The 21375-nt window shown below is 43.1% G+C and overlaps 1 protein-coding gene across 24 annotated transcripts in view; it reads right to left on the reverse strand.

Annotated features, from left to right (window-relative positions):
* The window catches only part of IQCK (IQ motif containing K), a 118173-nt gene that overhangs the window by 22915 nt on the left and 73883 nt on the right, over window positions 1-21375 (reverse strand). For 17 of the 24 annotated variants that reach the window (XR_011524448.1, XR_011524446.1, XR_011524447.1 and 14 more), the window contains one exon: window positions 7620-7731. The exons of 2 other annotated variants lie outside the window; for them this stretch is intronic. Coding sequence is in view for 18 of the 22 variants with exons in the window: in XM_070566606.1 (XP_070422707.1) it covers window positions 7620-7731 (112 nt within the window). In the remaining 4 variants the exon portion in view is untranslated. Of the gene's footprint in view, window positions 1-143; window positions 4803-7619; window positions 7732-21375 lie in introns of those variants that run through there. 5 more of the 24 variants (XM_070566607.1, XM_070566608.1, XM_070566600.1 and 2 more) reach the window with 5 other exon arrangements.

Consider the following 21375-nt stretch of genomic DNA (forward strand, 5'->3'; position numbering starts at 1 on the left):
GTCCTCTTAATGAGAGAAAAATCAGCTCCAGGAATAAGTGGGCTTCCAAAAAACTTTTTTAACCCTGAGGACACAATAAACAATGTAATGATCCTATTTCCTTCATTGGTGTGGCTTCTAGGAAGCTCAGAGCCATATTTCTATTTACTGTAGGAACATTTTTGAGGTTATTATTCACAGTGCATAATGTACTAGGGAAGGGCCCCGTGTTTCCTGAACAACTGGCTTGTCTTTTTTCTTGTGGACACTGTGAATTATGTAACAGACACTATTTCCCTCTTTGCTTTGTCTCCAAGAAATCTCTAGCAAGCATAGGCCTTGGAGTAAGTATTTTGCTTACTGCACTTAGTGACTTTATTTTTTCCCTGCTCTTAATTCTTCCTTAACCCAATTACCACATTTACCTAAAAATGTTATGTTTTGTGTGTTTCTGTAAGCTACAACAAACCACCCTTGGAATGAGGTAGGGAATAAACAGGTAAGCAAAGAAAAGTAAACAATCTATTTCCTTTGACAGGTCATCCTCCCCCACCCCTTTCTTTAAAACATTAAGAAGATGTGAGAGAGTCATTAAGAGTATTCACACATATGTAAAGAATACACACAGAGGAGAAATGTAATCAGATGTCATATATATATATGAAATGCAAGCTGATGTCATAGACAATTTCTGTGGTTTCTTTCTTCCTCCTCATACTAGATATCCAAGTAAAATATGGATATTCTATTACAAAGCACATTTGAAAATAATTACCGACTATATGAAGCTAAAAATATGCTACTAATTGAGAAGGGATTTTTGCCCACATCCCAAAAATGACTCCGGCATCTTCTCTTGGATTATATTGGCTGCAATTCTTGTCACACACATTTTTAAATAATTCCTGCAACTGTCCCTGTGGCTAGAGACTCAAGACTAACTTCACACCATTTCTGTCCTAGAAGAAAAAACCCTGTTTGGGATGGCTTCTGACTCAGTGTAACACGAGATGGGCTATAAATGGCCACGAATCTACCCCGACAGCTGGCGCTTCTCTCCCTCAGGCCTCCTGTCTGCGCCCAGGCTGCTCCAAGAAGTGAACTCGGCAACACGTATTCACTCTGCAAATACCAGAGCACGACACGGATAAAATGGCAGGCCCTCAGGGAATGTATCATGTTTGTTTGCTGATTTGTATGTGGATGAGTTCGTGGGCTTTTCAGATGAAGTTGAAAACCCATTTTTCTTTGCAACCCCTCTACTTCTTTTCTTTATTGCAAATTTAAAGGAAGACGAACACGTGTTTAACACTAATTTTCAAACTGCTTCATCAGAGGACTTTGGGGTCTGATTGCAGCGTCCCCTTGGCTCGGGGATTTCTTTTCTAAACCTCCCACTGCCCAGGCGGATAAGGTTTAAAACAGGAAGTAACTCTGCAGTGGATGAGCTTTACAAAGTGACGCAGCTCGGTGACACCAGAGGGTAATGGAAGCCGTGCTTCACCTGGCGGGCAGCAGCCTGTACCCTGTCCCTCAAAGGTCAGCCCCTCCTGAGGGGCTTCAGTCAACGCAAACACAAGCAGCAAGAGCCCGAAGCCCAGGCCATAAGAAATGGGACAAGTAGCGTGTCATGTTCAGGAGGACTCCTGAGAGGGTTGGCCTGATGGTGGAATCCAAGCGAGTGTCTTATGTCTCTGCGTCTCTCCTCAGCTATGTGTCAGAACACTGGGCAGAGAAACGGGACGCTGGGGCTCCAGCCCCAGGCCCTCCACTGGCTGTGTGACCTTGGGCAAGTCCCTTGACCTTCCTGGGCTTCTACTTTTTCATCTGTAAAATTAAGCCCACAAGTCCATCCACTGAATACATACAGACTGCCTGCTCTGAGCCAGGCCCTGTGCTGGGTTTGCGGGCATCACGATGGGTAGGACAAACATGGTCCCCACAGGGAACCCCATGGAGCTTAGAGTCTAGTGGAGGGGAGCAACACAAAATTGCTTAAAAGCACACAGATTTGTGTGTGTGTGTGTTTGAGGAAGACTGGCCCTGAGCTAACATCTGTGCCAATCCTCCTCCACTTTAGGTGGGACGCCGCCAGAGCATGGCTTGCTGAGTGGTCCACGCCCAGGATCCGAACCTGTGAACGCCGGGCCGGGGAAGTGAAGCGTGAGAACTTAACCGCTATGCCGGCCCCGCCCCAACACGGGTTTTTAATAATGACAGTACTAACATTTACGGGAACAGTGTGCCAGGACTTGCTCTAAAAGATCACCTCTTGTAATCCTTTAACTGTATGAGACAGGTACTATTATTAGAGTCCCATTTTGCACCTGGGGAACCTGCAGCTTAACGAAGTTAGCTAGGTCAGAGTCACCCAGATAAAAGTAACGGGATGCCATGAACAGGTCTGGCCAACTCCGCAACCTGGGCCTTCATCCACTGCACCGTACTTCCTTCTTCCCTGACCGCAGATCTGGGGACAGGGGTCAGAAGTGGCTTTACTACCCGAGGGCCGTTTTATCGCAGTCTCATCGTAAATGGGAAATTTACCCGGGAGTTTACGTTGTGGCGTTTCCTGAAGACCCTATCTTGTTTGGAAAACACGCTGGAGCCCCGGAAAGGTGGCAACGGACGCGGGCAGCAGGTGGTTGGGACAGAAATGCTTCCACCCTGCCCCTTGCTGCGGGCTGCACCTCTCCATTCAATCCTGGCTGCCCTCTCTGCTCATAGCCAGGCAAATCAGTCAGTCAACCAACAGCAAGTCGACTCAAAAGAAAAGGTAACGACAGAAATAGATAGGGATGCTGCACTCTCCCTGGCCTTTACACTGATTACAGCCCTGATTGGCCTCCAGCGGGGAGTGAAACGAAACAGCAGCTGCACAGGGAAGAGGGGCCTGTGCTGAGCCTGCTGGACACTCACAGCTCGAGCTGCTTCCTAACGAGCGATCCTGACACTGCCAGTGTGATGAGCTCCTGCTCTGCACCGGGCACTGTCTGTGTGCTGGCTCACCAAAGCCTCAGAACCCTGTCCACTCATTCACTCACTGACTCACTTATTCATTCAACCGATATTTATTTGGTGCTCATTTTGTGCCAGGCACTGAACTAGGACAAGGTCTTTGTCCTCATGGAGCTTACACTTTGGTGAGAAACATACATAAGTGCCAAGGACACAAATAACACACGTATGATCGTGCATCAGCAGGATGCCCAGGGCTCAGGACACGCGGGCCTAGAGGACTCCACATTTTAAAGAAGGCACAAAACAATTGGGGATCAGGCTTCTCCTTTGAGTCTCAACTCTGGAAGACCATTAGAATCAGGGAAACTTAACATTAACACAGATGCCCGGGGCCCATCCCAAAATAATCAAGTCCGAATCTCCGGAGGTGAGGCACTGGTATTTTTTTAACTTAAAAATTTGAAATAATATTGAATTTGCAGAAAAGTTGCAATAATCATCCAAAGCACTCTCAGAGTCCCCATTGTTTATACTTTACCACATTCACTTTTCATTTTCTCCCTGTATACATGTGTGTATATGTACATGTACACATGTGTGTTACACATTATTTTTTTCTGAATCATTTGAGATTAAGCTACATATGATATCCTTTGATCCCTAAAAACTTCAGCATGTATCTTAAGAATGAGGAGCTTTCTTACATAGCCCAAGAACTTGATCAAAATCAGGAAACTTAATAGTGTTCCATACTATCAGCCAATATAGAGCCCGTATTCAAGGTTTGCTAATTGTCTCGATAACGTCTTTTACAGAATTTTTTCTCCACCTAGGGTCCAGTCTAAGATCACACACTGCACTTAGCTGCCTTGTCTCTTTGGTCTCCTTTGATCTTGGTCTTTCTTGACATTGGCATTTTTGAAGAGTCCACATCAGTTATTTTGGAGCATGTCCCTCAAGCTGGGTTTGTCCGACATGTCCTCATGATGAGATTCAAGTTCTGCACTTTCGACAGGCACAGTGCATAAGCACATGTCACGTGTCCTCAGCGCATCACAGCAGGAGGCACATGATGTCAGTTTGTCCCATTGTTGATGATACTGATTTTGAACACTTGGCTGGGGTGGGTCTGCCAGGTTTCTCTGATACAAAGTTACTATTTTCCCCTTTGTGTTAAAGACTAATTTGTGGAGAGACATTTTGAGACTTAAATATCACGTTCCTCATCAAACTTTCCCTCAGTGGTTTAGCCTCATATTGATCATTCTTGCCTGAGTCAGCTATGTCAGCTGTAATATGGTTACAGAATACTGCCTTTTAAATTTCATTACACCTTCCAAATGTATAAGGTGGCGTGCTAATTAAGGAAAAGCTTCCTCTTCTCCCTCACTTGTTTGTTTCTTTCTTTAATTTACTTTGTATCCATATGCACATTTGGATTTTATTTTAGTCAATGAGTTACAATTCATTACGGTCACTGTTAACTCTGACACTTAAATTGTCCTAGATTTGCCCAGTGAGTCTCCCCTCCGGGGGCGGGGGGGGGGGGCTGTATTTTTCCCCTAGGTCCCCAACATTTTCTTGAGCCTTCTTTATCTTCTGGCATAAGATGTTCTAGGCTCATCTTCTCCTTTCCTGGCTTCAGCCCTAGAATCAGCCATTTCTCTAAAGAATCCTGATTCCATTAGAATGAGGGGTACTTAGAAACCAAGATCCGGGCACTAGGAATGCTCACTGCTTCTAGAATTTCCAGTCCATAGCTTTGGTATTTTTAGAAAGTTCCCGAGGTGATTCAAATGTGCAGCCAATATTGAGAACCACTGTTTATGAAGAAGGGAACCAACTGTCACCTAAATAGATGGCTGCAGGAAGGAAAGCAGGAGAAGAAATCATAGGCACTGTGGAGAAATGAACCAATGCAGTATGTTTCAAACCATGGGCCATGAAATCAATTTACTAAGTCACATCCAGCATTAAAACAACAACAACAAACAACTAAATAGAATAGAAAATGCCAGAGGGTATTACACATAATAACAGAATTTTTTCTTAAAACTTTTGTTTTAGGTATATAAATCATCTGTATATTCATATGTACTAGATTGTGATATAAAACTATTTCTTATGGGGCACAGTCCAAAAAGATTGAGAAGTGCTGGCCCAGAGGCGAGTGCTGTACTTTTTTCTCCTCTCTTAGATAAGAGTGGGCGCTCACCCTGACCCAAGCCCTGAGGCAAGGGGGGAAGATCCAAGAGAAGCACTCAGAAAGACTGGGGGGTCTCCTCGCCTGGTTGGACACCTGCTTGGAGGGCAGTTTCCACAGCTCGTTCCCCTGTGCCCACACGAGCAGGTTCAGTATGACCTGGGGAGACATGCTGGGGCAGAGCAAGGAGGGCAGTGGAGAAGTCTGCATGTCCGCCATTGGTTGCCTGTGGGTCAAGGGGACGCTGAGAGGTAACTTGGACTATCTTTCCAATGCCCCACCCAACACGGCTGGCCTTTGGGTAAGGAGACACCCAAGAGCCAGGAGTGGACTGGAAGAGGTGGAATTTGGGGGGCGGGGTGGAAGAGGTGGCACCAGAGCCAGACCCCCCATAGGGGAGTTGTGCCACCTGTTGTCCCCCGTGAGGAAGAACTCAAATAACACGGGTGAGTCAGAGAGCCAGCACGGGGATGCCTGCTCCCGAGAATGGCCCAGCGGTCTCAGCCAGAGAGGTAGCAACAGCCGCGAGAGCATGGCGGCAGAAAGTAAAGAGATGGATGCGCCTCTGCGTCTCCCTCCTTCTCCCCTAACCCACTGAAGGAGAACGGGGCGGGGCACAGAGGAAGGAAGGGCGGGAGTGGGAAACATCAGACAGTTCTTTCCCCCACCCCCAACCCCACTGATGCAGGGCGGAGGCGGGTGGGTAAGCGTTAAGTTGGGTCTGAGATTGCGATTTTAAAGCAGACTGGGCTTCATGAAACTAGAACATACTGAGAAGACATGAAATCACCCACTAGGCCATGAAGGGGCTGACAGGGAGCATCGAGAGAGCAGGGTTAAAGAAAGTTTCTGGAGGGAAAAGAAGACTTTTGCTTAGACCCCACCATGTTGAAATTGGTCAATCGGGCAGCTGGGGAAGGCCCCTCTGAGGAGGTAACGCCCAGGCGTGGAGGACGAGAAGGAGCTGGGGAAGGGCGATTGGCAGGAAAGGAACAGATAAAGCAGAGTCCCCGAGGTGAGGAACACGCCGGCATGTGGCAAGAGCAGAAAAGAGACTGGAAAGCTGCAGCCTAGCGAAAGGGCGCAGGTACGGCGTCAGGGGGTTGGTAAGAGGACCCACAGTATGCATGGCCTGCAGCCTGCTGAGGGAGAGAGGCTTTCTCATGGGTTTTCATAACTGTAAACTCGTGTGTGCTGATTTAAAAGATTCCCACAGCGTGCCTCCTCCCCTCTAGTCCGAATTCCTAAAGGTCGCGACCATGAAGGTATTCTTCCAGCACGTTTAGACAGCTCTGTGTTTCCATGTACGCATTTTTAACGTGGATGAAAACTTAAGGTTTGGCAATTTTTTCCACTTGATAATATATCACAAATCTCCTTCCACGCTGTTGGTTATATAAATGGTGCTAAGTCCGCACCACACAGCCGTTAAACCTCACGATGCCGCTCTAGTGGTTGACCGGAATGACATTCTGAGTGCGTTCAGTGACAAGGTAGATTATAGGACAGAATGTACAGATGTATGTGTAACAGAATGTAAAATCTCATTTTTAATAAAATATCAATATATATATATTTGCATCTCTTTGTACTGGAAAATGTATAGCACGATGTGCACCAAAATATTAACAGTGGTGGGACTTCTGGGGTTTTCCCCCTTTTTTGGCTATTGTTTTTCTAATTTTCCTACTGTGAATATGTAGTAAATTAGTCTAAAAATAAGAGGAAAATAAATAGGACAAAATGGTGACACTTGCACATGACAGGTGGTGGGTGCTTGTTTCCTTGTCCTGCGATGTGTGTGTGGGTGTGTTTTTAAGACTGGCCCTGTGCTAACACGTTATCAATCTTCCTTTTTTTTTCTTTTTTCTTCTTCTCCCCAAAGCCCCCCAGTACATAGTTGTATATTCTAGTTGTAGGTCCTTCTGGCTCTGCTGTGTGGGACGCTGCCTCAGCATGGCCTGATGAGCAAAGCTAGGTCTGCTCCCAGGATCTGAACCAGCAAAATCCCAGGCCGCCGAATCAGAGTGCGCGAACTTAACCACTTGGCCATGGGGCCAGCCCCTGTGTGTGTGTTTTTTGTCTCGCAAAAAGGGGCAGGACAAGCATAAAACCCCATTTCACTTCAGACACACAATCAACAACTTAGAAGAATAACTCCCCATCACATTGATAGACACCCTGTTTCCAAAATGATGGGTTATTCTTGATGTCTTGTAGCTTAAACAAAAGACACCTGCAGACACAAGATGACTCTGAATTTGTCCCTGAGTGAGGGACATGGCCTTGTAAATCATATCACATCACCGCTGTCATTCCAGAGCAGCGTCTTAATACGCAGTCACTTCCCTCATGCACAGTTGAGTTCCCTGCAGACACAAAGACCCTCTAAAACCTCAGAGGGTGTCCTTCTTGAGCCTCAGCTGAAATCAGGCTTTTTCTGATTAAACTAATGACTATGAATCAAGCAACTGACCTTTCTGTTCTTGTTTGGCCCAGAAAATTCGGACTCGCTGGTGAATGTGCTTGTTTTCACGTAGTTTCTTCTGCCACTGACGCAGTTCTTGAATCTCAGGATCACAGCGAACCTGGAAAATCCCCACAAAGCTTAGTTCCCTTTCCACATACTTCTATATAGCTTGTTAACCCTGCATGGAAAACCCTTTACAAACCAGTTGGATGTACTTTTCATTGTAAATGAATCATTGATCTAAACGAATTAGCTTTACTCCTACAGCTTATAGAACGTTTGAGCATAAATGAGGTCATGGGAAGATTTGCTAAACTAAGGGTAGGTTGAGAACATTCTAGATCTGTGCTGTCCAATAGAAATATAATGTAGCCACATGTGTAATTTTAAATCTCCTTGCAGTCTCGTTTTAAAAAGTAAAATGGTGAGTTTTTTTTTTTTATTCCTGAGGAAGATTCACCCTGAACTAACATCTGTGCCAAACTTCCTCTGTTTTTCACGTGGGTCGTCACCACAGCATGGCTGACAAGTGGTGTAGGTCCACACCCAGGATCTGAACCTGCGAACCCAGGCTGCCAAGTGGAGCATGCTGAACTTAACCACTAGGCCACAGGGCTGGCCCCTGGTGAGGTTATTATTATTTTTTTTATGTCTGTTTTTTTTTATTAAGGTTATGAAAGTTAACATCTTTGTGATATTACAGTTGTACATCATTATTAATCATGTTGTAGGTACACCACTTCACCCCTAGTGCCCTCCCCCCACCCCCCTTTCCCCTGGCAACCACCGATCAGTTCTCTTTGTCCATATGTTAACTACCACCTATGAGTGGAGTCATACAGAGTTCATCTTTCTCTGTCTGGCTTATTTCACTCAACATAATACCCTCAAGGTCTATCCATGTTGTTGTGAATGGGACGACTTTGTCCTTTTTTATGGCTGAGTAGTATTCCATTGTGTAATATATATATATATATATATATTTATATATATACATACCACATCTTCTTTATCCAATCATCAGTTACTGGGCACTTAGGTTGGTTTCATGACTTGGCTATTGTGAATAATGCTGCGATGAACATACGGGTGCATGGAACTTTTGGAATTGCTGATTTCAGGTTCTTAGGATAGATACCCAGTAGTGGGATGGCTGGGTCATAAGGTATTTCTACTCTTAACTTTTTGAGGAATCTCCATACTGTTTTCCATAGTGGCTGCACCAGTTTGCATTCCCACCAACAGTGTATGAGGGTTCCCTTTTCTCCACAGCCTCTCCAACATTTGTCACTCTTGGTTTTGGATATTTTTGCCATTCTAACAGGTGTAAGGTGATATCTTAGTGTAGTTTTGATTTGCATTTCCCTGATGATTAGTGATGATGAGCATCTTTTCATGTATCTATTGGCCATCCGTATATCTTCTTTGGAGAAATGTCTGTTCATGTCCCCTGCCCATTTTGTAATTGGGTTGTTTGATTTTTTATTGTTGAGTTGTGTGAGTTCTTTGTATATTATGGAGATTAACCCTTTGTTGGATAATAACTTGTGAATATTTTTTCCAATTAGTGGGCTGGTTTTTTGTTTCAATCCTGTTTTCCCTTGCCTTGAAGAAGCTCTTTAGTCTGATGAAGTCCCATTTGTTTATTCTTTCTATTGTTTCCCTCATGTGAGGGGTTATGGTGTCTGAAAAGATTCTTTTGAAGCTGATGTCAAAGAGTGTACTGCCTATATTCTCTTCCAAAAGACTTATTGTTTCAGGCCTAATCTTTAGTTCTTTGATCCATTTTGAGTTTATTTTAGTAAATAGTGAAAAAGAATGGTTGATTTTCATTCTTTTACATGTGGCTGTCCAGTTTTCCCAGCACCATTTGTTGAAGAGACTTTCTTTCCTCCATTGTAGGCCCTCTGCTCCTTTGTCGAAGATTAGCTGTCCACAGATGTGTGGTTTTATTTCTGGGCTTTCAATTCTGTTCCATTGATCTGTGCACCTGTTTTTGTACCAATACCATGCTGTTTTGATTACTGTAGCTTTGTAGTATGTTTTGAAGTCAGGGATTATGATGCCTCCGGCTTTGTTTTTCTTACTCAGGATTGCTTTAGCAATCCGGGGTCTTTTGTTGCCCCATATGAATTTTAGGATTCTTTGTTCAATTTCTGTAAGGAATGACATTGGAATTCTGATTGGGATAGCATTGAATCTGTAGATTGCTTTAGGTAGTATGGACATTTTAACTATGTTAATTCTTCCAATCCATGTGCATGGAATGTCTTTCCATCTTTTTATGTCGTCGTCGATTTCTTTCAAGAAGGTCTTGTAGTTTTCGTTGTATAGATCTTTCACTTCCTTGGTTAAATTTATCCCAAGGTATTTTATTCTTTTTGTTTTGATCGTGAATGGGATTGAGTTCTTGAGATCTTTTTCTGTTAGTTCATTGTTAGCATATAGAAGTGCTACTGATTTATGTATGTTGATTTTATATCCTGCAACTTTGCTGTAGTTGTTGATTGTCTCTAATAGTTCCTGGTGAGGTTATTTTTAAGAATACGTTTTATTTAACCTGACAGATCCAAAATAATATCATTCCAACATGTAATCAATATAAAAATATCATTTATGAGCCATTTTGCTTTCTGTTTTCCACACTAAGTCTTCGGCATCTGGTGTGTATTTTACGCTTACAGCACATCTCAGTTCGGACCAGATGCATTTCAAGTGCTCAATAGTCACAAACAGCTGGGGGCTACTGTACTGGACAGCACATGTCCAGATTAATCACAGCTAATGTATTAACCACAGTCCCGTTTAACACCAACTGACTGAGTGCCCACTGCTTACTGAGCTTTGTGCTAGACATTGGGAATAAAGAGATTATTAATAATAACTTTAATTCTTTGTATTAGTTTTATTTTAGTATCACCATAGCTCATATTTATTGAGCACTCACGTCCCAGGCAGAGTTTAAGTGTTTTACAAATTTTAACCATCCCATGAGGCAAGAATGATTATCCCCATTTTACAGACGAGGAAACTGAGTTTAAGCAGCTTGCTGAGTCACCAAGCCAAGAGATGACGGAGCTGGGATTCAAACGTAGGCAGACTGTTCCAGCTGCCCTGGACTTAGGGACTCAGAGCCCAGCAGGAGATGGAGTCTACAGGACGAAGGTCAATATAATGCGGTAAGAGTAAGGCTATCGGTGAGGACAAGGGAACCCTGAGGGGGCACTGGACGCAGCCTGGAGGGTCAGAACATCCCATGGAGGAGATGCCCTCTGGGTGGGTTTTGAAGGATGAACTGGAGTTAGCTGTGGGGAGAAGGCCGTGGAGTGTGATGGCCTTCCCGGAGAGACACCGGCCTGTGCAAAGGCGCAGGGGGTGAGACGTCCTGGGGGATGGGAACTCCAAGGTGAGAGGGCAGCAGAGGCACAGCAAAACCACAGCCGCGCACACCCTTCCCCTCCTGCTTCTTCTTCCTACTCCTCCACTGGCCGGAGGGGCGCTCCCCCCAGGGTAGATTCCAAGACAGGAAATGAGTGGCTTTATATATGTGGATGTGTGTCAACTTTATTTTCAAAGATAAGTTAAAGCCCCAAAAGAATGCTGTGAGACACCTTGAGAAACATGTCCCCATGATATGGCTTCCTGACTCAGCTCTTAAGATGAACAAGTAATCATCGCCACCTTGGGGGGTTCCTTGTTGAACGGGCTCTGTTCATTTAAAGCATTAAAGCTTTATATCCTAGGGGAAGAGTTGCCTCTACTGCAATTGGCAAGTGGAACTGGGAGGTCTCACACCGCATGCCAAGACCAGGGAATCCCTTTGGAGGCAGTGGCCTTCTCCTGTCTATGCAGGGACCCTGGGTGCCCAAAGGCGCAGCCTGCCTGCTCCTCTCCTCTTCCTGAAGCCACAGCTCAGACCAGCTGGGCTCACAGTCAGGAGCTGGTCTAGAGGGGCCGGCTACTCCCCAGTTCTGCTCATCGTGGTGATGCCACAAAACCAGGGCCCAACCTCCTGCTTTTTTAGACCACTGTTGGGTATTAAGACTTCCTACTCTGGTCATTGGGATCCAGGCTTCCTACTGTGATCCTGCAATTCTTTGAGTTTCCACGTTTTATCGTCATCCACACATCCACCAGCCAGCCCTGGTGGTCTAGTGGTTAAGATTCCGCGCTCTCACAGCCACAGCCTGGGTTCATTTCCCAGTCTGGGAACCATACCACCTGTCTGTCGGTTGTATACTGTGGCAGCTGCATGTTGCTGTGATACTCAAAGCTGTGCCACCTGTATTTCAAATACCACCAGGGTCACCCATGGTGGACAGGTTTAGTGGAGCTTCCAGACTAAGACAGACCAGGAATAAGGACCTGGCCACCCACTTCCGAAAAAACTGGCCATGAAAACCGTATGAGTAGCAGTGAAACATTGTCTGATGTAGCACCAGAAGGTGCGAGGATGGCGCAAAAAGACCGGGCAGGGTTCCGCTCTGCTGTACACAGGGTCAATCAACTCAACAGCACTAACAACAGAAACACATCTACCCCGCAGGACACACAGTCCCAAAAAGGGCTAGACTGAGTCGGGTTTCACCATCACCCACCTCACGGCCCCAGAACTATCATTCCCTTCTCCCCCACCCGCCCCCCTCAATAGGGAATCTATCTCTTCCTTCTCTCTTAGCAATTGGACTTGAGGAATCTTGTTGCCCTTCCCTCCCACCGGATTTTCATCAGAGTCACCAGTAACCCCAATATTTTTAAAAATTCTGGTAAAATACATGTAACATAAAATTTACCATTTTAACCATTTTAAAGTGTACGATTCAGTGGCATTAAGTACATTCACGATGTTGTGCAACCGTCACCATTATCTAGTTCCAGAAGATTTTCATCACCCCAAAATGAAACTCCACATGCATTGAGCAGTCGGCCACTCCCCCTTCTCCCCTCCCCCCAGCCCGTGGCATCCACCAGTGTCCATAGTCTCTTCTGTCGTTAGATCCGTTGTCTCTATGGATTTGCCCATTCTGGATATTTCATACAAAGGGAATCATATAATACATGGCCTTTTGGGTCTGTCTCCTTTCACTCAGCATATAATACTTCCGAGGTTCAGCCACATTGTAGCTTGTATGAGTATTTCTTTCCTGAATAATATTCCGCTGTATAGTTCTACCACATTTTGTTTATCCATTCATCAGTCGATGGAAATTTGAGTTGTTTCTGCCTTTTGGCTATTGTGGATAGAGCTGCTATGAGCACTTGTGTACAAGTTTTTGTTTGAACACCTATATTTAATTTTTTTGAGCATATGCCTAGGAGTGGAATTTGCTAGGTCATGTGGTCATTTTATGATTAGGTTATTAAGAAACCACCGATGGTCCTTTACAGTGGCAGCATCATTTTACAGCCCCACGAGTAATGTCTGACAGTTCTAATTTCTCTACATCCTTGCCAACACTTGTGACTTTCTACTTTTTAAATTATTATTATTATAACCATCGTAGTGGGTGTAAAGTGGTATCTCATTGTGGTTTGAATTCACATTTCCTGAATGACGATGACACTGAGAATCTTTTCATGTGCTTGTCGGCCACTGGCATATCTTTGGAAAAATGTCTATTAAAGTCCTCGGCCTTCACAAAATTGAATTGTCTTTTTATTGCTGAGTTATAGACTTCATTATATATTCTGGACACTAGACCCTTATCAGCTATATGATTTGCAAATATTTTCTCCCATTCTGTAAGCTGTCTTTTCACTCTCTTAATAGTGTCCTTTGATGCACAAAGTTTTTACGTTTGACAAAGTCCAATTTATCTATTTTTTCTTTTATTGCTTGTGCTTTGGGTGTCATATCTAAGAAACCATTGCTGAATCCAAGATCATAAAGATTTACTTCTATGTTTTCTTTTGTTTTTGAGGAAGATTAGCCCTGAGATAACTACTGCCAATCCTCCTCTTTTTGCTGAGGAAGACTGGCCCTGAGCTAACATCCATGCCCATCTTCCTCTACTTTATATGTGGGATGCCTACCACAGCATGGCTTTTGCCAAGCGGTGCCATGTCCGCACCCAGGATCCAAACCAGCGAACCCTGGGCTGCTGAGATGCAGAACATGCAAACTTACCCGCTGCGCCACCGGGCCAGCCCTACTTTTATGTTTTCTTATAAGAGCTGTACAGATTTAGCTCATATTTGGCTCTCTGATTCATTTGGAGTTAATTTTTGTATAAGGTGTAAGGTGGGAGTCCAGCCATTCTTCTGCATGTGGACATCAGTTTTCTCAGCACCACTGTCGAAGAGACTATTATTTCCCCCATTGAATAGTCACAGTACCCTTGTCCAAAACAGATTGACCACAGATGTATGGGTTCATCTCTGAACTCTCAATTTTATTCCCACAGTGGGTTTCTTCTTTAAGTTAAAATTTATTGACCTTCTAAATAAGGTATAGAATTACAAATAAAGCTTAGTGAATTACTTAGTGAATTAGTGAATGTGAATTACTTCCAGAAATGTTCATCACAGCTGGATTGAAAGAGTATTTGGAAAATGTGGCCATGTTGTTTAGATGAGTATACCGCATTCTAAATCTCCTGGAAATCCAGAGAGATTCGCCTTTGTGGAATTTGAAAGAAACGACCAAGCAGCAACAAAAGGTATGTAGATCCAGATCCATCTCTAAAGTATGGAAGTACTTTCTTTTTTAATTTCAAAGCAAGAACACCCACATTTAAGTGGTGGGGAGTCCAGGCTCGACAAACTTGCAGTCAGGAACATCCTTTAACCTTTCATCTTCCTGGATTGGCTTCCTGAGTCCTGTTGTCCTCCAGAAGGGTCCTCCCACACGCTTTTATAACCAGGAATCTTCGGGAGAAATTTTGGGGTTGGGGTGATCTCAACCCCTTCCCTTCCAGAAAGTTCCTAGTTTCCTTATGTAAATTGATCTCATGTACCCCAGAGCTCTACTCACAAGAAGAATTTGGAGGACTGGCCGTATCAAACTCAAGAAAAATAAAGTCCTTCCTATTACTTCCTCTCCCAGGCATGGGGTGCCTTACTGGTCTTAAGAAAACTACTCAAGAGATTTTTTTTTTTCCAAAATAAAGATGACTGATTGTTTCCTGCTGAACTTAGAAATGGAAGCTACTCTTGCTTAAAGAAAAAGAAAATACACAATTTATAAATACATATATTTAAAATTTATACATATAAAGTACTGTATATATATATATATATATATATATATATAAAAGTTCAGAGAGCAAATTTCAGAGAGTAAAATCAGGCCTATATTAACATCATAGAACATTAATCCCCCAAATCTTTTAAATTACAAACCAATGTTTTTACAGGATTTCCTAAAGTCTTAGGTCCCGGAGATTAGGCACCTTCGACTTCTCTGTTCTGGGTAGGCGGGTGATCAGCTGCGGTCTGACCAAGCCCAGACCCTCCTGGAGGGCTGAAAAGGGGATTATCCACAACTTTCCCACAAGCTTCTGTTTGTTGGGATCCAAACACACAGAAATCCCCACATTTCTGCACTGCGATAACTGATGCCCTTCATGAGAATAAACCCGAAGGATCTTCTGAATCACTAAAGAAAGGATAACACTCATTACAATCAGCCAGTTGGCTAGGTTCTATCATAGTCAAACCCCCTCTTTACAACTGGCTTACTCTTAAAGTTTGGAAGGATACACAGGGAATGTGCATTCCTCTGGGGAGGAAGTGAAACGGGGGAGGGGGTCCACTTTTTCCTCCAAATTTTTCTGGATTGGATCATTTGCTATGTTTACAATGAGCATATGTTGTTTTAGGAATCTAAGTGTTTAAATTTTAAGTAACATGCTTAAAATTTAAAAGGCAAACAAGAGTTCTTTAACAATTTTTCTTACAACCCCTTGAACTCTCAATTACCTAAATATTCAACACGCAAAAACACCCATTTCCCCATCATTCTGGGAAGCCTGTCGTTCTCAGGGTTCTGCTGACCAGTTTAGCATGATTTTCCTCTGTTTGGCCAGAGAGACCCTTCATCTTATCCTTAATATCCTTCAGTTCGAACTGGGGACTGCTATTGCCCAGCAGCAGCCTCGTTAGTGAACTTCTCATGACCAGGAAAGCCTGGATCCCTGGAGAAGGCTTTTGTGAGCCCTGGGGAAAGCATGCACCCATTGAACTGGGCTAATCCTGGTCATTATCGTCATGATTAGGGAATCAATTTAAATGCGGTGCTTGTGCCGATCAGCAAATACCACAGAGTGCAGCGTAATGTTTAACTCGGAAACAATTCCATTGCAAAACAAAGACTCCCTCATCAGTGGCTTTCTACTTTTACTTCTTTAAATTACCATGTGGCTTCCATCTGCTCTTCCAAGATAGGCACACTGAGCATCATACAAGTTACTGTGTACTTGACTTTTGGGTGAGACTAGGAAGAAAACTCCATTATGTGGATGTGAATGTTTTAAAAAATGCCTGTGAACCCATCAAATTCTTCTAATTATATATTATCTAATTATATATTACTCCGATGAAAGCCAATACAGGGTACCATATTGGTTAAGAAAGCCAACTCTGGATCAGAGAGCTCTGCTGTTGAATTTCAGCTCTGCAAATTACAAGCTGAGAAGCCTTGTGCAAGTTACTTAAACTCTCTGAGCCTTGATTTCCTCATCTGTAAAAAGGGGATAATACAAATACTTCCTTCCTCGGGTTGGTGTGAAAACAAGATGAGATATCATCTAGCACATAATATTCTCTCACTGTGTAGCAATTTCTTAATCAATTAATAAAGTAATGAGAATAATCTGAATTCAGCTCTGAGGTTGCGTCCTACAACTGCTGTTAGGACATGGCGCCAAGTGGCTGAAGAGCCAATGTTTCATAAAATTGAAAGTGAGACCTCCTCACAAGGGTTTACAAATTATTATTCATAAATGATTTTATAACTGAGTGACTTTAGGCATAGGTCAGCTGGAAGAGAGGAACTGAGGCTGTGAGGTGGCGATTGCCGGCGGGGAAAAGGGTTCCTGGGGCTCTGAAACTACCCTTCACAGATCTCTACCTCTCAACTCCTCTTAGCTCAGTTGTTTTCCTTGCTTCTTGGCAAAACAGACAAAAACATAGCAACGGCCATCCTCTCTGGATGATTCCCTGGAGTTTTTCTAATTGCTTTGGAGGAAAATACCTAATATATTACAGTTGCTAGAAAGACACTGGAGAAGTGACTAATGGACAGCCCTTCAGTAATGCTCACAAGAGTGAACCTCCAACTTGGTGCGAGTTGCCCCAGAAGGTTCTCTCTACGTGTTCGCCAGGACTCAACATACTCATGATTCTGCTGAAGGATTTTATCCTCAAGAAAAGCGGATTTCAACATAAAGAGAATATATGTTTGCCAAACCTCTTTCAATTACCTAATGAAATATGCAGAGTTCCCAACTTTCTCATGAACTCAATTTTCTCTCTGTAAGTTTTGTGATTTCTTCTCAGATCTTTGGCAAACAAAAGAAAACTTGGTTTCTCATTCTGGTGGTTATGGGTGTTCCTTACTGTCTTTAGGAACTAATTACAAAAACCCATAGATATCACGTATTTCTGGGCACTGAGGAGGTGTTACAGATGTTCATCTGAGGTATGGCTGCACGCCTCCTAGGAGTTGAAGAGAAAGCTGGGGCCTTTGGGAGGATCAGAAGTGTGTTCCAGAGCAGCGTTTTTAAAATGGTGGGTTGTAGCACATTACTGAGTAGTAAATTCAATTTAGTGGGTCATGAATAGCATTAAAAAAAGTTGAGTCATATAGAAAACACCAGATTCCTTTATCATTAAGGATCCTCTTTAGCTCTGATAATCCTTTTGTCTCAAAGTCTACTTTACCTGATACTAATAATGCAAGATCACTTTCCTTTTGGTTGGTATTTGTGTTGTATATCTTTTTCCATCTCTTTACTCTCAACTATTCTGGGTCGTTTTTGTGTTGCCTGTACCTCTGGCATAGAGGCAGATTTCTTTTTAATCCAATCTGAAAGTCAGAGAAGAGCTTATTCTGTTTACATTTACCGTGATTAGTGACATATTTGACCTCTCTCGCCTCACTTTGTTTTTATTTATCATGCTTTTTTTTGTGTGTGTGAAGCAAGTGCTTTCCTTTTCTTTTTTATTTTTTTATTGCGGTAATATTGGTTTATAACACTATGTAAATTTCAGGTGTACCTCATTATATTTCGATTTCTGTGTAGATTACATCATATTCACCACCCAGAGACTAATTACAATCCATCATCACACACACGTGTCGAATCACCGCTCTTGCCCTCCTCCATCCCCACCTCCCCTCTGGTGACCACCAGTCCAATCTCTGTCTCCACGTGTTTGTTTGTTGTTGCTTTTCTCTTCTATTTATGAGTGAGATCATATGGTATTTGACTTTCTCCCTCTGACTTATTTCACTTCACATAATACCCTCAAGGTCCGTCCATGTTGTCACAAATGGCCGGATTTCATCATTTCTTATGGCTGAGTAGTATTCCATTGTACATATTTATACCACATCTCCTTTATCCATTCGTCCCCTGATGGGTTGCTTCCAAGTCTTGGCTATTGTGAATAATGCTGCAGTGAACATAGGGGTATATGTGTCTTTTCGCATTCGTGTTTTCAAGTTCTTTGGATAAATACCCAGCAGTGGAATAGCTCAATTGTATGGTATTTCTATTCTTAACTTTTTGAGAACTCTCCATACTGTTTTCCATAGTGGCTGCACCAGTTTGCACTCCCGCCAGCAGTTCCCTTCTCTCCACATCCTCCCCAACACTTGTTATTTCCTGTCTTGTTAATTATAGCCATTCTGATGGGCGTGAGGTGATATCTTAGTGTAGTTTTGACTTGCATTTCCCTGATAGTTAGAGATGTTGAACATCTTTTCATGAGCCTGTTGCTCATCTGTATGTCTTCTTTGGAGAAATGTCTGTTCAGATCTTTTGCCCATTTTTCAACTGGGTTGTTAGTTTTCTTGTTGTTGAGTTGTATGAGTTCTTTATATATTTTGGATATTAACCCCTTATCAGATAAATGCTTTGCAAAAATCTTCTCCCAGTTGTTTGATTGTTTTTGCCTTTTGTATCTATCATGCTTTTATGTCTTTTTTTCCTTTCCTGCTTTCTATCGCACTGGATTTTTTGTATTCCATTTTTTTCCCTCTACTGATTTGTCAGTTCACATTCTATTTTCTTTCTTTAATGTTGTTATAACATAATAAACAACTTAAAATAAAAAACTAATCTGTCCAGCCTCCCCCTCCAACAATTACAAGGACTTTAGAACGCTTTAACTCCAATCTTCCCACTCTCAGCTTTCACGATTGCTGTCTAACGTTTCAGCTTCCCCTCATTTTTCCCCCATTAGTGTGTGTGTGCATAATAGTCAATGCCTATTTAGATTTATCACCTTCCTCATTCGCCACTGTTTCCTGCATCCCACTCCCACTGCCTCCTCATGGGGTCAATTTCCGTCTAACTGAAGTACATCATTTAGCGGTCCTTTTAGTGAGAGAGGTGTTTGAAAATGTATTTAGCCCGTGCTCTTGAATGGTAATTTAGTTGGCATATAATTCTAGGTTGAACGTTACTTTCCCTGGGGATTAGAAGATAATACACTTCACTGTTTTCTGGCACATGCTACTGCTGATTCGAAGTCTGTAGTCAGTCTCATTGTTTCTCCTTTGCAGGTAAGCCTTCCTTCACATAGCTTTAAGGCTTATTTTTTGCTTTTGGCATTCAAGAGTTTCACCAGGAGGCATTTTGGTTGGTTATGTCCTTATTTATTGAGTCCGGGATTCATGTTTCTTCAACTTTGTAATATTCTCACTCAGTATCTCTGTGAATAGTGCCTCGCCTCCATTCATTCTATTGTCACCTCTGGAATTCCTATTAGACTTACGTTGGGACATCTCATTCTGTCTCTGTCTCAACCGCTTTTCCACATCTCCCAGCTCTATCTCTGTGCATTCTGTCTCCCAGCTCCATCTCTGTGCATTCTGTCTCCCAGCTCCATCTCTGCGCATTCTCTCTCCCAGCTCCATCCCTGTGCATTCTCTCTCCCAGCTCCATCCCTGTGCATTCTCTCTCCCAGCTCCATCCCTGTGCATTCTCTCTCCCAGCTCTAGCTCCCGGTTTACTAATGACTCCTCCAGCTGTGGCCATCTGCTATTTAACTCATACCCAAAATATGGTCCATGGATCAGCAACATCAGCATTACCTGGGAGCTTGTTAAAAATGCAAATTCATGGGCTCCACCGCAGACCTATTAAGTCAGAATTGGATAGAGAGTGGGGCCCATGAGTCTGCTTTTTAGCAAACCCTCCAGGTGACTCTGACACTCACTGAAGTTGGAGGAGCATTGCCTTAGCCCGTTCATAAATTGTTTTCATTTCTAGAGGTGGTATTTAGTTCTTTTCAAATCTGATCCCTTTTTTTCTTACTGCCCTGTTCTTTCACCAAAGTTTATGTTATTTTTTAGTAAATCTCTATAATCATCTTAAATATACTTATTTCATGGTCTCAAATTGCCATGCTTGGGGGCCTGGATTCTCCAGCTGATGGTATTTACTGACTCCCTCCTCCTTGTTGGTTTCTTTTTTATTATGAGCTCATAATGACTGAGGGCCTTAGTTCCACTTCCAAGTTTGCTCAGATCTGAGGTCATGTCTTTTATCCAGGTGTCAGTAAACTTTTTTTTAATAAAGGGTCAGATAGTAAATATTTTTGGCTTTATGAGCCGTACAGTCTCTGTCCCAATGACTCAACTCTGCCATTATAGCATAAACCCAACCACAGACAATATGTTTTTAAAAAGTGGGCGTGGTGGTGTGCCAATAAAACTTTATTTATAAAACAGGTAGGGGGCCAGATATGGTTCACAGGCGATAGTTTGCCAAGGCCTGCTCTTATCCTTGATTGGGCATCCGAACTGTAGCCCCCCCGCCTTCCCTTATTGCCTCTTCCATCTCTCTATGTGTATTACATAGATATTACCATTTCAAGACAATTTCCTAAATGTACCTGATGATATTGAGATCGCTTAGGGCACTTGTTAAAAATAGAACCCGAGGCTCTCGGCCTCTAGGTTCTGATTCAGTCCATGCGACGTGACCAAGGTGTCAGTCTGTTTAGCAAGAACCCCAGGTAATTCTAAGGGTCAGAAAAGTTTGGGAAACTCTGCTTTAATGGAAGAGATTGGGAAGAATGAACTTAATGTTACAAGACTTACTCCCCCAACATCTGTACAACTTTGTCTCAGTTCTCACTCACACGATGCCACGTTGATTACTGCAAATCCTTAAAATCAGAGGCAAGGACAGCTCAGGCTATTAGTGCGTGGTCAGGAGGCAGGAAGTGTGTGACTCATGGACAGCAGCTGGTTTTTGGTGGGGTAGTCTTTTCAGTGCAGCTTGAGAAACGCCTTCTCCCAGGAAGCCACACCTATTTTTTATTAAAGGCTCTTTAATAATAAAGCCATATCATGCTACAGACTTGGAAGACATGGAATTCCCCCCAACAGTTCAGTGATGACTGTTGAGATAAGAGTTCATCCAACTTTTCTTGGTACTTGTTTACCCAAATAATCAGGGAATGAATAAGTGGCAAAAGCATTTGAGGTATTTGATGAACTTTCTAATGATTTATAGGGTTAAATCACAGCGAAGTTTCCTAGGCCAAAGACCATATTATTGCCCAATGCTTTGATCTCTTCCTTACC

Source organism: Equus przewalskii, chromosome 12 (assembly GCF_037783145.1).
Source record: "Equus przewalskii isolate Varuska chromosome 12, EquPr2, whole genome shotgun sequence".
Classification (NCBI taxonomy): Eukaryota; Metazoa; Chordata; class Mammalia; order Perissodactyla; family Equidae; genus Equus; species Equus przewalskii.